A 15,911-nucleotide genomic window follows, 5' to 3' on the forward strand; every position below is an offset into this window, starting at 1 on the left:
AAAGAGAGTTGGCGCCGTTATCAGAAAGCAGTGAAAGCTGCTAAATCCAAATACTTCTCTGATATAATTACCTCAAACTCTCACAACCCACGTGTCCTCTTCTCCACCCTAAACTCTGTTCTCCACCTCACTGAACCATCACCTATGGAAGCCTCGACTGAGCTGTGCGACAACCTCTTACATTTATTTTTGGAAAAACGCGACCACCAGGGCTCTCATTTCCCCTCCAACTCATGACCCATCCATCCCACCTCAATCTGTAGCTCCTTTTGACCATTTTGAACCCATCACTCTATCTTCTCTAGAGCAGGTCATGTGCAACTTGAAACCTTCTGGCTCCCCCTTTGATGTGGTCCCCCCTCGACTGCTAAAGGAGGTGATTCCAATTCTAGGTCCGTCCATTCTTGCCATAGTAAACAGTAGTTTTTAGTTTTCTACATTCACCTTAGAATCTAGCTGTTTTTTTTTTGTTGTTTGTTTTTTTGTTTTGTTACCTTTTCCTTTTAGCCATCCTATTTGTTAAAAAAAAAAGAAAACCTGCAGTATGACTTTTTATAATTGTTTATTGTTGTTGCTGTTGTCCATTGTTGTCATCTTTCTTTGTTGAAATCAGGTCTCTCTTGTAAATGAGTCCTCGAGGCTCAATGGGATTTACCTGTCTAAATAAAGGTTGATTGATAGTTTATCCACTGGCGTGGTGCCAAAATCCTTTAAACATGCTGCTGTCCAGCCTCTCCTGAAAAAAACAAACCTTGACCCCTCAGTCGTTTCCAACTACCGGCCTGTCTCCAAACTTCCATTTGTTTCTAAAGTACTGGAGAAAATAGTCGAGTCCCAGTTGAAGTGCTTCCTGGAGGATCACGCCATCTTAGAGCTATTCCAATCTGGCTTTAAACCTGTCCATAGCACTGAAACTGCCCTGCTGAAGGTCTTTAACGACATCTTCAGATACCAGTGATTCTGTGCTGCTTGTCCTGTTGGACCTCACAGCCGCCTTTGACACCATCGACCATGAGATCCTCATTGCTAGGTTGGAGCAGTGGGTGGGCGTCACAGGATCAGCCCTCAATTGGTTCAGATCTTACCTCACTGACAGACCTTTTGTGTCTCCATCAAGGATTTTAGTTCCGCAGAGGCAGAGCTTAAATGGGGGGTTCCGCAGGGGTCCATCCTGGGTCCCCTCCTATTCTCTTTATACCTGCTGCCGCTTGGTGCTATTTTCCGGAAACACAACATGCCCTTCCACTTCTATGCCGATGACTGTCAAATTTACTTTCCCCTAAGACACAATGGTACATGCTCTATTCAACCGCTGTTCAACTGCCTGGCTGACATCAGGGACTGGATGACTTTAAACTTCTTAAGTTTCAATGAAAAGAAGTTTGAAGTCATGTTGTTCCCTCCCAACGACACAATCACAAACCACTGCATTGACTTTTCCGCTCTAACCCTGTCAGAAAAACAAAGAGTCACTAATCTGGGCGTGATAATGGACCCTTCCCTGAAGCTTAACAATCATGTAAACATGATCGTTAAATCATGCTTCTTCCAACTGAGGCGGCTGTCTAAACTGAAGCCCATATTGTCCTAAAATAACCTGGAGACAGTATTACATGCATTCATTACATCTAGGCTTGATAACTGCAATTCACTCCTGTTTAGTATCATTCAGACCTCCATTGCACGACTGCAACTGGTCCAGAATGTAGCAGCCCGATTTTTAACCAGTACATGCAAAAGAGAGCACATCACACCAGTTTTGGCCTCACTGCACTGGTTACCGGTTCAATTTCGAATCCAGTTCAAAATTCTCATGTATGTCTACAAATCACTGAACAGTGTTGCCCCCCCCCCCCCCCCCCATCTCTCTGATCTGCTCCAACCGTATGTCCCACCACGCTCCCTGAGGTCAGCGGACCAGTTGCTCCTCATAGTTCCAGGAACTCGTCTTAAGCGCAGAGGTGACAGGGCCTTCTCTGTAGCAGGACCAAGACTGGAACGAGTTACCTCTTGTTAACATTTGACAAGTGTGTTTGTGATTGTGTGCTCTTCACTGACGTCATTGCTGCGACTATTTAAGATGCGTCAGGTGCACTTGATTGTATTGCCCTCTGACTGATTTGTTTTACCAAGAATAAAGGTGTGAGGTGTCTTTCTCACGATGAAGATAAAGCAGTGAGTACCTTCATTGTCCGACTTTCCTACCCTTAAGATGTCAACGCCAACACCTCTGCTTGTCAGACATGCCCCCTCCCTCTCGGTTTTCAAGTCCTGTTTAAAAACTCACTACTATTCAATAGCTTTCAACACAAGATGATCTGTGTTTTGATCCTGTATGCTCCACACTGGTTAGTCGTCATTATCTGCATCGTTTTTTTGTCTATATTCTGATTTACCTCATTTTGTATTTTGCTTTGTGTGTTACCTGTTGTTCTGTCTGTACAGCACTTTGGTTGGCCTTGTAGCTGTTTTAAGTGCTTTATAAATAAAGTGGTATGGTATAGGAACAGCTTCTACCCTGAGGCCGTTCGACTCGAATCTAACCAGGATAATCACTGTGAAAAATCACATAATGTTGCTGTTGATATGTTTCATGTTACTGCTGATCTGTTTCATGTTGCTGTGTTCATGCATCACACAGTCTGCTCACACAGACTCATGTTCGTGCTGCTGTTTGGCGTATTGTGTTTATACTATTAGTGCTTAGTGTATTATCTAATGTTTTTTTAGTTCATATCTTAGATCTTATTAGTTTTTCTTTTACATTTTAATACTTTTGTTGTCATTCCACCACATGTACCACGTGGTGCGAATGACAAATAAAGAACCTTGAATTGAATCCTTTAGCACAGCCTGGTCACCATAACAATTCAGTGAGACTGCAACAGAAAAATTCTCTTGTCGTCATCTAGTCTCCTAAAGGGCTACTCAATATTATCACATTATCAGTGAGCACAAAATAAGCACCACAAAGGATGGCAATATATCATAAACAGTTATCTATAACAGTATTATCATTCATGCTCTGTTGCTAATAACATATTTGGTCAATTCAACAGATAGCTGTAGCCCATTGAGAATATATTTTTAAATGTAACATTTGCTTCTTCTAAATGTCAGATATCAACAATCCAGGACAAGTCAGGGTTTCGATGGTGCTTTATTATTTATCAAAATCACAAATGGGAAGTCAGTTGATTTTTTTCTTATTCTTTAGCAAAAGGTAAATTTTCCATCAGTACTGCATAAGTGAAAACTCTTCGGTAAAAATTTTCAGTCATGACTATCATTCACACAGTTTTGTTCTTGTTAGGAAGACTAATCACACACTAGTATTGATCCAATCAATAAAATCAAAATTAAAAGATCAAGAGATCATGCAGCGCTGTTGTCCAACCCCACTAGTTTATCAAAATAAGGCCAGAGTGCTCTTTGACACCCAGAAACAGTTTGGGTGAAGCTGGGTGCTCACCATGTTCATGCAGAGGTTGGAAATGTGTGAAGCTAAGAATAAAGTGACTGTGCTCAGCTGCCTCAGTTGAAAATCTGACAGGTCACGTCTCAGAGAGCTCAACTGCCGTCTACATGGTGAGGCTGGATAGCTTCTTCTTCTACCCATCGCTGGACTTGGTGTTTGTACGACGCTCCCATCTTTACTGCAGGTCTGGATACTTCAGGTAAAATCTGTTAAATGCATCATATATGGCCTGTCTGGAAATGAAACATACAAACAATAAAAGACAACATTAAAAAAAAATGGCACAAAAAGAACGTGGAATGCTGATGAAGCATGTGAACTCAATGAGCATGAATTATTGCAGGAGATACGCAGATACCCCATCACTGAAGGACATGAACAGTGAATCAGAAAGAGTCAGATTATAGAACAATACTTCTCTTTGAAGAGAAGTATTGTTGTCAGATATTTTCCCTGACCAGGTGGACAACTACAGAGGTACAGTTGCAGTTTGGAGATCTGGAGAAAACTGAAGACCGTATTTCTCGAGGCATTCTGTGAGGGGTGCTGCAGGAGTATGGGGTGCCTGGATTTTTTTTTTTTTTTTAGAGCTATCCAGTCTCTGTAGAGCCAAAGCAGGAGCTGTATGTGCATTCTTGGTACAAAGTTGAGCTTGTTTTTGGTGCAGGAAGGATTCCACCAGGGCTGTCCCTTGTCGCTGACTCTGTTTGTGCTGTTCATGGACAGAACCTCCAGGTGTAGTCATGAAGAGGAGGGTGTCCGGTTTGGGAAACTCAGGGTCTTGTCTCTGCTTTATGTGGATGATGTGTTTCTGTTGCCATTTTCAAGCCAAGACCTTCAGCGTGCACTGAGGTGGTTCGCAGCTGGAGGAGTTCAAGCATCTGGGCATCTTCATGAGTGATGGTAGGATGGAGCGGGAGAAGGGTTGACGGACTGAGGCCTCGTCCTCAGTAATGAGGGCATTGTTTTGGTCAGTCGAAGTAAAGAGCGAGCTGAGTCAAAAGGCAAAGCTCTTGATTTACTGGTCTGTCTACGTTCCTACCCTCACCTCTGGTCATGAGGTTTGGATCATGACAAAAAGAACGAGATCCCAGACACAAGCGGCTGAAATGGGCTTCCTTCGCAGAGTGGCCAGGCTCAGACTTAGAGATATGCTGACGAGCTCCATCATCTGGGGGGAGCTCAGAGTAGAGCTGCTGCTTCACCACATCGAAAGGAGTCAGTTGAGGTGGTCCAGGCATCTGATTAGGATGCCTCATTGTCTCCCTTTAGAGGCTTTCCAGGAACGTCCAACTGGTAGGAGGCCCTGGGGAAGACCCAGAAGTCATTGGATGGTGCATCTTCTCTGGCCTGGGAACGTCTCAGGGTCCCCCAGAATGAGCTGGAAAGTGTTGCGGGGAGATGGGTGTCTGGGTTTCTCTCCTGGATCTGTTGCCTCTGTGACCCAACTACGGATAAGTGGTAGAAGATGGATGGATGTTCAAATCTGCCTGCCTTCACTTCTAAAGTGTTTCATAAGAATAAGCCATAAAGGTGGGGGCAGCTGCCGTAATAGGTACAAAAAGAGCAGTGATGGGCGTGATGAGGGCAAGGATGAGTAAAATAATGCGCACAGCCAAGAATACAGTTTGATACATGGCCCCTATGGAGATGTTGATTTTTTTTTTATTATTATTTTTTCTGGGGCGGCTCTGGCTGAGTGGTTTGAGCAGTCGTCCTCCAATGTGAGAGTTTGGAGATTGAATCCACCAGCAGTCACATGCTGAAGTGTCTCTGGGCAAGACACTGAACCCCTCGTTGCCTCTGATGTGTGTCCCATTAGTGTATGAATGTTATCTAACGCACTGATTAGTCTCATTAAAATGATATGTTCAATTAGCTTTGTAGAGATCTAGTAGAGTGCTGTATGAATGGGTAAATGAGGACACAGATTGTAGTGTAAAGCGCTTTGAGTATCTTGAAATAAGATAAAAAGGCGCTTTATAAATACAGTCCATTTACCATTTATAGGTTTCTTGTACACATTAAAGTATCAGGAGTGAACCACATTCTCCACTCAGTAGCCTAGCAGGTAAATATCCTCAAATTCAAACTACTACTAATTAATATTATTAATGTATAATTGGAAATCAAAATATAGCTCAAATAACCACACTACTCTTTCTTTAACCTACACTTGAGTGAGGGTTCAATCCATGTGGTGTTCTGCTACTGGACTTGTGTGCATTGCATGAGCTGTCCATAACAAACACAGTCCTTAAACATAGAGGTGTAGTGTGCTTGGTAACAGGGCAACTTAGGCCAAATGACGTTTTTTAATTGTCAAATTAAACCTAACACTCTATGTCTTGGACAAGAGCTGTCACCATCACCACCTGGTGGTGAGATGGATCTCATGGGAGGGATGCTGCCAAACTGACCTGGTTAACCCAAACAAGTAGTGAGGGTGAACTTGGCAGAACCTCCTGTCCTTGAGATCTTCCACCTCCACCTGTGGGAGAGTGTTTCACACGTCCCAGGGGAAGTTGAGGGCGTGGCGTATGAATGGGCCATGTTCAGGGCCTCTATTGCAGCTGCAGCCTCCTGGAGCTGTGGCCTGTAGGCCATGGACGCCTCGAGGCTATGGACGCCTGTCACAGTGTCAACCTGAAGTAGCTACTTTGTGAATGTCGCTCTTTCTTACAGAACAACAGAACATCAGTGGTGGATAAAACCAGCTACATCTGTGGGGACACAAACTATCAGGTGTGACTGCAAACCTTACTTCTTCAAAGTCTTTCATATTTCTGCTCAGGCAACATCTGTTTTATAACATTAGCCTTCCTCCTCTTAGATAAAAGGTGAGGTACAGATACAGTTGAAACAGCATCCATTCTCTGTCTGTTGGTCTTTTTTGTCCTTGCTGAATCATAGTTTCTTACTTCAGTCATTTTATTCTTGTTTATACAACAGTTTTATCATTTCATTTTATGCTTATGTTTATTAAATGTTTTAATGTTAAATGGTTCTGTCTAAATAAAGGTTGATTGATTATTGTTGCACCAGGGTCTGAGAGTAATGTAATTTCAATCCTGTGTATGTTGCAGTTTTTGACAATAAAATGACTTTGACTTTAAAGTTTTACTCACTTCTTACCATATATCTTTCTTCTTGTTCTCTGACTGGTGACGTTGCATGTTCGTGGTGAGACGTATTGTGTCACTTCCTGTTTGTCTGTTGGTAGCTCGAGTGAATTGTTTGCTCGAGTCGTCTCTGCTTTCTGGATTTATCTGTCTTTGGCACAGTTTGTCATTCTAGCTCACAAACACACTTAGTACACTTGTTTTTCTACTGTTGGATAATGCTTAAAACACCTTTTATCTTTCAACACTTCTCGGTTTTTATTGGTGTATTTAGCTCTGCTAGCTCTTGCTGGCATTAGCTTAGCATGGCTGCTGCTTCTCTCCCTGCTTCCTCTGTTTTCACTTGCTCCATATGTCAGATGTTTAGCTACTCCTCTGCCTCCTTTAGTGATAATGATACATGTAGCAAATGCAGCCTTATGGTAGCTTTGGAGGAGAGGCTGTCTGAACTGGAAGCTCGGTTCCGCGCTGTAGAAAAACCAGTAGCTAGCCAGGTCCCCTTAGACATCGTGGAACCACAGAGGCTAGCTCCCGTTAGTGGTCCTCCAGCAGACCCCGAGCAGTCGGGACCCCAGGCCGGCTGAGTGACGGTCTGGAGCAAGCATAGTGCTAAGGCTAAGCCCCCAGTTCACCACCGACCCATTCACGTTTCTTATCGATTTTCCTCGTTCAGTGACACACCCGCTGAGAAGCAGACCCTGGTTATTGGCAGCTCCATAGTCCGAAACGTGGCTTTAGGGACTCCAGCGGTCATGCATTCCGGGGGACAGAGCGGGCGACATAGAATCTTATCTGAAACTGCTGACTAAAGCTAAGGCTAAACACATTGTTATTCACGTCAGCGGTAACGACACCCGGTTACGTCAATTGGAGGTCACTAAAATTAATATTGCTTCAGTGTGTGACTTTGCTAAAACCATGTCGGACTCCGTAGTTTTCTCTGGCCCCCTCCCCAACCTGACCAGTGATGACATGTTTAGTCGTATGTCATCGTTTAACCACTGGGTGTCTAGGTGGTGTTCTGACAACGACGTGGGCTACATAGATAACTGGAGTTATTTTTGGGGAAAACCTGGTTTGATGCGGAGAGATGGCATCCATTCCCACTTTGGACGGAGCCGCTCTTCTTTCTAGAAATATGGGTGATTTTGTTTATCCCCCAAATTATTGACAACCCAGGGTCCAGTCCAGAAAGCAGAGTTGTAGTCCTCCACACACCTCTCTGCTGCTTCTCCTCTGTTACCCACCCACACCCCCAATGAAACAGTGTCAACTTGCCCACAGCTCAAATTAAATAAACCAAATATCAGCTCTAAAAATATAAATCATAAAAATCTTATTAAAATAAACACAGTTACTTTAGCAAAGCAAAATCATAAAATCATTAAATGTGGATTATTGAACATCAGATCTCTTTCCTCTAAATCCCTGTTTGTTAATGAACTGATAACTGATCATCATATTGATTTATTCTGTCTGACAGAAACCTGGCTACAACAGGAGGATTTTGTTAGTATAAATGAATCTACTTCTGTTAATTATTTAAATTTTCATGTTTCTAGAACACCTGGCTGAAGTGGAGGAGTAGCTTTTATTTTTCAGTCAGGATCATTGATTAATGCCAAACCAGTTATTAGTTATGATTCTTTTGAATCGCTGTCCCTCAGTCATTCTCATCCAAAATGGAAATCAGAAAAGCCACTTTTAGTAGTTGTTATATATCGCCCACCAGGTGCTTACTCTCAGTTTTTGTCCGAATTCTCAGAATTCTTAACTGACTTACTATGAAATACTGATAATGTCATCATAATGGGTGATTTCAATATTCATGTAGATGTTGAAAGTTATAGCTTAAGCATAGCCTTTAATAATTTAATAGACTCATTTCCGCACATCTACTCATTCTTATCATCACACTCTTGATTTAGTTCTGACCTATGGTGTAGAGATTAAGGACTTAGTAGTAGTTCCTCAAATTCCTATTCTGTCCGATCATTTTTTAATAACCTTTGAGTTTACATTAAATGACTACACAGTCACTGAGAGTAAATTTAATCTCAGCAGGTGCTTATCAGAAAAAGCTGTAACCAAATTTAAACTATCTCTTCCATCAATGTTTTCCTCTGTCTTGCAGAGTAATGCATCAGAGAACAGTGACTTAGATCATCTAGTTTATCATTTTACAACTTCAATGCAAACTTCACTTTTTCTTTTTTTTTTATCACTTGATAAAATTGCTCCACTGAAAAAGAAAGTAATCAGTCAGAGGAAACTGGCTCCTTGATTCAATTCGGAGTTACGTACTTTAAAGCAGGCATCTAGAAACCAGGAGAGAAAATGGTGCTCTACTAATGTTGAATAATTTTATTTACCTTGGAAAGATAGTCTGCTAACATATAAAAAAGCTTTCCGTAAAGCTAGAACTTTATATTACTCGTCTTTAATAGATGAGAATAAAAATAACCTTAGTTTTCTGTTTAGTACTAATGTCACGCTCAGCGGCCCCCCCTGCCCCCCCCCCCCCATCTGTTTAAGCCTCTGCTCCTCATACCACAGCCCCTGTTTTTAGATCATTCACATTTTTTCCTGCTTTAGTTTTGAGTTCCCCTCTCATTCATTCAGCTCCTGTCACCCTGTGCCACGCCCCCTCCACCATCTACCGCAATCTACATTCATGAGCAACACCTGTTTCAGTTCACTATTTAAGCTCCCTGTTTCTCCTCAGTCGCCGCCAGATAATTATAGATTATTTCCTTAGATATCCAGCGTTCCCTCTTCTTGTCACAGTTTTCGACCATAGCTTTGCCCACGACCTCTCGTTCTCCTTTGCCCCCGTACTGGATTCCTCACCTATATCTGACCATATTGACGACTGCTTTTCCTCCTTGACCACGATTTTTGGATTCCCCTTTTGGTTCTTCTGCCTGGCTGCATTCCTCTCTGGTTTTGACCCTTGCCTGCCCCTGGATAAAGTTCTGCTGCCTAAACTCCTCAGCTTCACAGCTCGCCCATCCAGCCTCACTACCTGTTCGTGCTCACGCTGCGTGCTGCTGCTCTGTGGCATGTTACCGGCTCCTGAGATTCGGACCGGTACCGGGACCCACCTGGCCCACATCTCAGACTGGTTCCAGAGATAGAAGGTTAGTGGCTTTATTCTTGTTTACTCTGTTCTGCTTACAGCCACTAATCTGTCTCTCCCACAGAGCGGTCCGGTACCAGAACCAGAACCTCCTGCAGACGCCACTGGTTTTTTTTAAAAATAAATAAACTTCTAAACGTTTTTCTGAGCCTGTGCTTGTCCGATCCACCCCAATTCGTGACAACTAATGCTACTAATTGAAAGTCCCATTTCTATTGAACCATGTATCCCTACAGCTATAAGTAGTGATGATGACTTCATGAGATTCTTTATAAATAAAATTATTTAAATTAGAAAGAAAATTCAAACCATCCTGTGTCAAATGAGACAACTTTCAAAATTTCACTAGAGCCTGATTGGACAGTTTTTGTCCTGTTGAGCTCTCTGAATTGTCAAAAATAATAACCTCATCCAAACCATCCACATGTGTGCTAGATCCCAACCAGACTGTTTAAAGAGGTATTCCCCTAATTAATGTCCACATTTGGGATTTACTTAATTTGTCTTTAATGGATGGTTATGTACCACAGTGCTTTAAGGTTGCTGTAATTAAACCTTTACTTAAGAAGTCTAACCGTGATTCAGAAATTCTGGCCAACTATAGACCTATATCTAACGTAATTTTTATCTAAAAAATTCTAGAGAAAATAGTTGCAGGTCAGTTGCGTTAACATTTACAAAGAAATAATCTGAAGAGTTTCAGTCAGGGTTTAGTGCTCATCATAGTACAGAAACAGCACTAGTAAAAGTCACTAATTATATTCTCATGGCCTCAGACAATGGACTTGTGTCTATACTGGTCCTGTTAGACGTCAGTGCTGCATTTGATACAGTTGATCACAATATTTTACTACGGAGGCTTGAATATGATATTGGGATTACAGAAACAGTTCTAAAATGGTTTAAATCATATCTATCAGATAGATTCCAGTTTGTAAATGTAAATAATAAACCTTTTTCATACACCAATTGATTCATCATCAAATTGTCAAGTATCTCAGTAGCCTACATAAAAGAACATGTTAGAACGTTACACAAAATGTGTTTTGTAACTTTATTTTAAATGTCAGACAATCTGCATTTATTGTGGAGAATGTACTGTTTTATCATAACAATTTTCATTGGTATGCTGATGACACACAATTATATTTGTCCATTAAACCCAATGAATCCAATCAGCTACTTAGACTACAAGCATGTCTTAAAGACATAAAAACCTGGATGACCCTTAATTTTCTCCTTTTGAATACAGACAAGACTGAGGTTTTAGTTTTTGGACCTGATTACCTTAGGAATGAATTTTTCAGTCTTTCTCCCTCCTTAGATGGCATTAATCTGGCTTCCAGTTCTAATGTTAAAAATCTTGGTGTTGTTTTTTATCAGGACATGTCTTTTATCCCCCACATTAAAAACGTTACTAGAACTGCCTTCTTCCACCTGTGTAATATATCGCTAAAATTAGAAACATCTTATCTAAAAATGATGCAGAAAAACTGGTCCAAGCATTTGTCACGTCTAGACTGGAATGGTTTATTACTTGGGTGTCCAAATACTTTAAAACGTCTTGAGTTGATCCAAAATGCTGCTGCCAGAGTCTTAACTGGAAATAGTAGGAGAGATCATATTTCTCCAGTTTTAGTTTCTATCCATTGGCTCCCTGTCAAAATCCTACTTCTAACCTACAAGACTCTCAACAACCTGGCTTCGTCTTATATTACAGATCTTATTGTTCCATATTTTCCTAACGGAGCACTTGGCTCTCAGGCTGCAGGTTTACTTGTGGTTCCTAAAATTTACATAAACAGAATGGGAGGCAGATCTTTCAGCTGTCAGGCTCCTCTCTTGTGGAACCAACTTCCAATCTCTGTCCGTGAGGCTGACATATTATCCAGTTTTAAAACTAGGCTTAAGACTTTCCTTTTTGCTAAATCCTATAGTTAAGGTCGGCTTGGGTTTCCTGAATAGAATAGAATAAAAACAGCCTTTATTGTCCCACGGATGGGAAATTCAAGTGCAACAGCAGCAACAGATAAAGATTTCACACAAAAGTTCCTAAATGTTAATAAATGGTAAATGGACTGTACTTGTATAGCACCTTTCTATCTTATCGAGATACTCAAAGCGCTTTCCAACACAATCTGTGTCCTCATTTACCCATTCATGCAGCACTCTACTAGATCTCTACAAAGCTAACTGAACAAATCATTCTAAAAAGACTAATCAGAGCTTTTATCACATTCATAAACTGATGGGACACACATCAGAGACGAGGGGTTCAGTGTCTTGCCCAGGGACACTTTGACATGTGACTGCTGTTGGATTCGAACCCCCAACTCTCGCATTGGAGGACGACTGCTCTAACCACTCAGCCACAGCCGCCCACACAAACAATACAATATATAAAGAAATAAGATAAACAATATCAATAATAATGTTCAAGATGTATTGGAACATTGATAAGGACAGACTATTTACAATACAGTAGTATAGGCAGAGTGTGTGTTTTAGCAGAGGTCAGCATGTATTTAATCCTTATTGAGTTTGTTGGGAGCAGTGATGGTTGTACAGTCTAACAGCTGCTGGGAGGAAGGACCTGCGGTAACGCTCCTTTGTGCATTTAGGATGCAGTAATCTGTCACTGAACGAGCTGTCACTGAACTGTCCCTTAGTTATGCTGCTATAGGCTTAGACTGCTGGAGGACAAACTGACCACACTTCACTCTGCTACTGTCTTTACTTACTCTGCTCAACCTGTTTTGTATTTGTAATTAGGCCCGAAAAGCAAAGCGCTGTGAAGGCCTATTGTAATCGTTCTGTTCAGGCCTGAGCTGCAATTTTTTCCGCCAAATGAATTGGCGTTTTGGGGGCCTTAACCTATCCCAAAAGTCACCAAATTTGGTGGACGCATCAGGACTAGTGAAAAATTACGTATTTTAAGGGCGTGGCAAAAATTACAACAGAAACTGCTCAAGAGCGCCACCTAGAAATTTTCAAAATACCCTCCGCATTAACCTTAGTTTGTCGTAGAAACAGGAAATTTGGTACGCTTGTCCAATAGACCTTTTTCACGCTTCCGCGCTTTAAAGCAGATGTGGTGTTAAACAACTTCCGGTGGCTATAGCATTAGACAGTGACAAAAATGGCTCAGTCTCGGCGTGGTTTCTATTGTTCAGTTCCTGGTTGTTCTTGTGGAGCAAGAAAACAACCATATCTGTCCTACCATGCTTTTCACGACGTACACGGACCAAAAAAGGCAGTGGATCCAAGCGATCAGAAGAGATGATGGTCCCGACTTCTGCATAAAGCCAGGGTGCACTTGTAGCCTGTATCAGGAGGATTTTGTCTGCGGATCCACCACCAGCTGCTTTAAAGGTTGAGCTGTTTCTTTCTCTTCACCTGGAATAATTTCACCGCACCAGCTAAGAGTCTGCTAGAGAGCTCATAAACGGCAGCTTGCCCTCTCACAGAAAGCTAGCCAGGCTGAAACTGCTACTGCTGCTGTCCACGTGAAACTCACTTCACCTGGTGGCACATCCACCCACAGGTAAATATCACATTAAGATGGTACATTATAAACTTGTCATGTAAGTCATGGAGAGATCAAGTTACATGCACTGATTCACAATGTATTGATCATCACGAAAATAATGTCAACAATAATAATAATAATAATGTCAATAAGCTCAATAATTGAAACGATCTTGCTAATCGTCTTTTATTTAGTGGTTTTACAGGTGCACTCCCAACTGTCCTCATTCTGCTCAGTCCTGCGTTGGTGGACCCGCACTCCTGCTTGAATCACCATAATTAGGCAGTGTCTTACCTGAGAGAAGATTGGCTGGCTGAGCTAAAGCCTGGGGCCAATTTCAACTGTTTTCATATGTGAATGTGAGGCCCATGTTTGTCTGTTTTGTAATTCTTAAATATTATTTTTGTTTTCTTAATTTCATATTTATATTCCAGGTTGAAGGCAGCAGTCCAGTCTCATGTAGGATCCGTTCCACTCGTGCATCACAGCTTGTGGGTGAATTTCTGCTCTTGTTACCTTGAACCATCCTTGTGTCTTGTAGCTGACTGAACACTGGAAAGCCTCAGTCTTGGCTAAATATTTAAGAATCATTATTGCCTCCATTAGAATCATTTTTTAACTTGGTGTTAATAAAATTTATATTGTATCTGGGAACAGTATCCTGCTTACAAACCGGATTCCAAAAGTTGGGACACCAAAAAATTGTGAATAAAAACTGAATGCAATGATATGGAGGTGCCAACATCGAATATTTTATTCAGAATAGAACACGAATCACAGATCAAAAGTTTAAACTGAGAGAATGTATCATTTTAAGGGAAAAATCTGTTGTTTCCAAATTTCATGGCGTCAACAAATCCCCAAAAAGTTGGGACAACTCCATTTTTACCACTGTGTGGCATCCCCCCTTCTTCTTACAACACTCAACAGAGGTCTGGGGACAGAGGAGACCAGTTTCTCAAGTTTAGAAATAGGAATGCTCTCCCAATCATGTCTAATACAGGTCTGTAACTGTTCAATCGTCTTGGGCTTTCTTTGTTGCGTAGTGAACTAGGCCTCTGACAACAATCTGTCTCTGAAGACCTTCAGGGGACAGGAACTGCTATTTCATTGATTTGAATCCAGAAATACAAATTATCTCATCAAGAGACTATTTAATTGTATCCTGAATTAATCAATTGAAAGAACACTCTTCCTTTTTACATTATCATTACTATTTTAGAATATCTTGATAATCAAAGTTTGTTTAGTTCATACCATTTCTAAATGTTGAAGTGAACCACTCATTTTAAATCAACTGTGAAACAGTATTCATGATTTTTAAACCTCAATTAGACTTAGAAATCAAGTTAAATGTCTATTTACAAAGTGTGCATTCTGATCTTCTGTCTGAATGAGGAGTAGTGATGTCGGTCAAAAGTCAGAAAGCAAGTTATGAGAACGAAGTGCCTTGTTTATAAACCTAGCAGACGGTAAATAAGAAGCTGACACCTGCAAAGTTTCTCACTTCTTCAAAATATTTTTTTCCGTCTGTACTAACTGTTCCTAAACATTCCTGCTGTCTTTTGACTCCTAATAACCCTCTGACATCACTGAAACACCGCCCCTGCTGGTTGTTTCAACCAATTAGGAAGTACCGATTGACCGCAAGTGAGTACTCTTTAAAAAGTCAACACTTCCTGGAACTATTGAGTCTTCTTGAGTCTTCTGGCGGTCTTCCTGCAGTTTTCCTGAGTCTTTCTTGGGACTATGGAGTCTTCTACTTCTGAGTGGAATGTCTGACGGGAGTCTTACTGAGAGTTCCTAAGGAACTTTCAGACTTAATCAATAGCTGATGGATTTGACCGTGAGACTAGGGTCCGTCCATCCCAGCGGAATCACAGCGCCTCGCTGTGAACTCACCCGGGCGTAACGCCCTACAACTTTGAAGGAAGCTTGTTCTGTTGAACGGAGTAAACCACACGACTTCTGACGATGACCAGCCACCCTGACCGGAGACACTGTAAAGGTAGCGTGCATAGGGACATCTAAAACAGAGCTGATCCATCATCTGCAAAGGTAAAGAGACGTCACGAGTTGTCACGCACTAATGCCCCTTTTCCATTAGTACCGGTACGGGCCGGTACAGCCCGGCTCTACTCTACTCGGTACGGTACAGGTTGTGTTTCCATTATGCTTTCAGTACCGGTTCCAGTGGGCGGGGTTCAAATTGACGTCACGGCCTCTCACCAGCTGGTGGCGCTGAGACGCAGAAACTGTTTTCAGTACAGGTTGAGAATTTATGTTATTTTGAAGTTGTGTGTATGTGTGTATGCATGTATACATGTGTATAAATATATATATATATATATACACATATATATATATTTATACACACACACACAAATATATATGTACACACATATGTGTATATATTTATGTGTATATATATATATATATATATACACACACACACACACATATATATATATATATATCATATGTGATATATATATATATCACATATGTATATACACACAATTATGTATATATATATACACATATGTATTTATATACATATATATGTATTTATGTATATTCATATATATTTATATACATATATATGTATTTATATATATTCATATATATTTATATACATATATA

General features: G+C 41.1%; 1 protein-coding gene across 1 annotated transcript in view; it reads right to left on the reverse strand.

The window, feature by feature from the left end:
- Positions 1-3,646: 3,646 nt before the first annotated feature.
- The window catches only part of abhd18 (abhydrolase domain containing 18), a 256,999-nt gene continuing 244,734 nt past the window's right edge, over positions 3,647-15,911 (reverse strand). Inside the window, exon 14 of the mRNA XM_037675441.1 lies at positions 3,647-3,711. Within this exon, the coding sequence (XP_037531369.1) occupies positions 3,654-3,711 (58 nt within the window). The 3' untranslated portion in view covers positions 3,647-3,653. The remainder of the gene's footprint in view (positions 3,712-15,911) is intronic.

This window comes from Nematolebias whitei, chromosome 4 (genome assembly GCF_014905685.2).
Source record: "Nematolebias whitei isolate Nwh7 chromosome 4, NemWhi1, whole genome shotgun sequence".
Taxonomy (NCBI): Eukaryota; Metazoa; Chordata; class Actinopteri; order Cyprinodontiformes; family Rivulidae; genus Nematolebias; species Nematolebias whitei.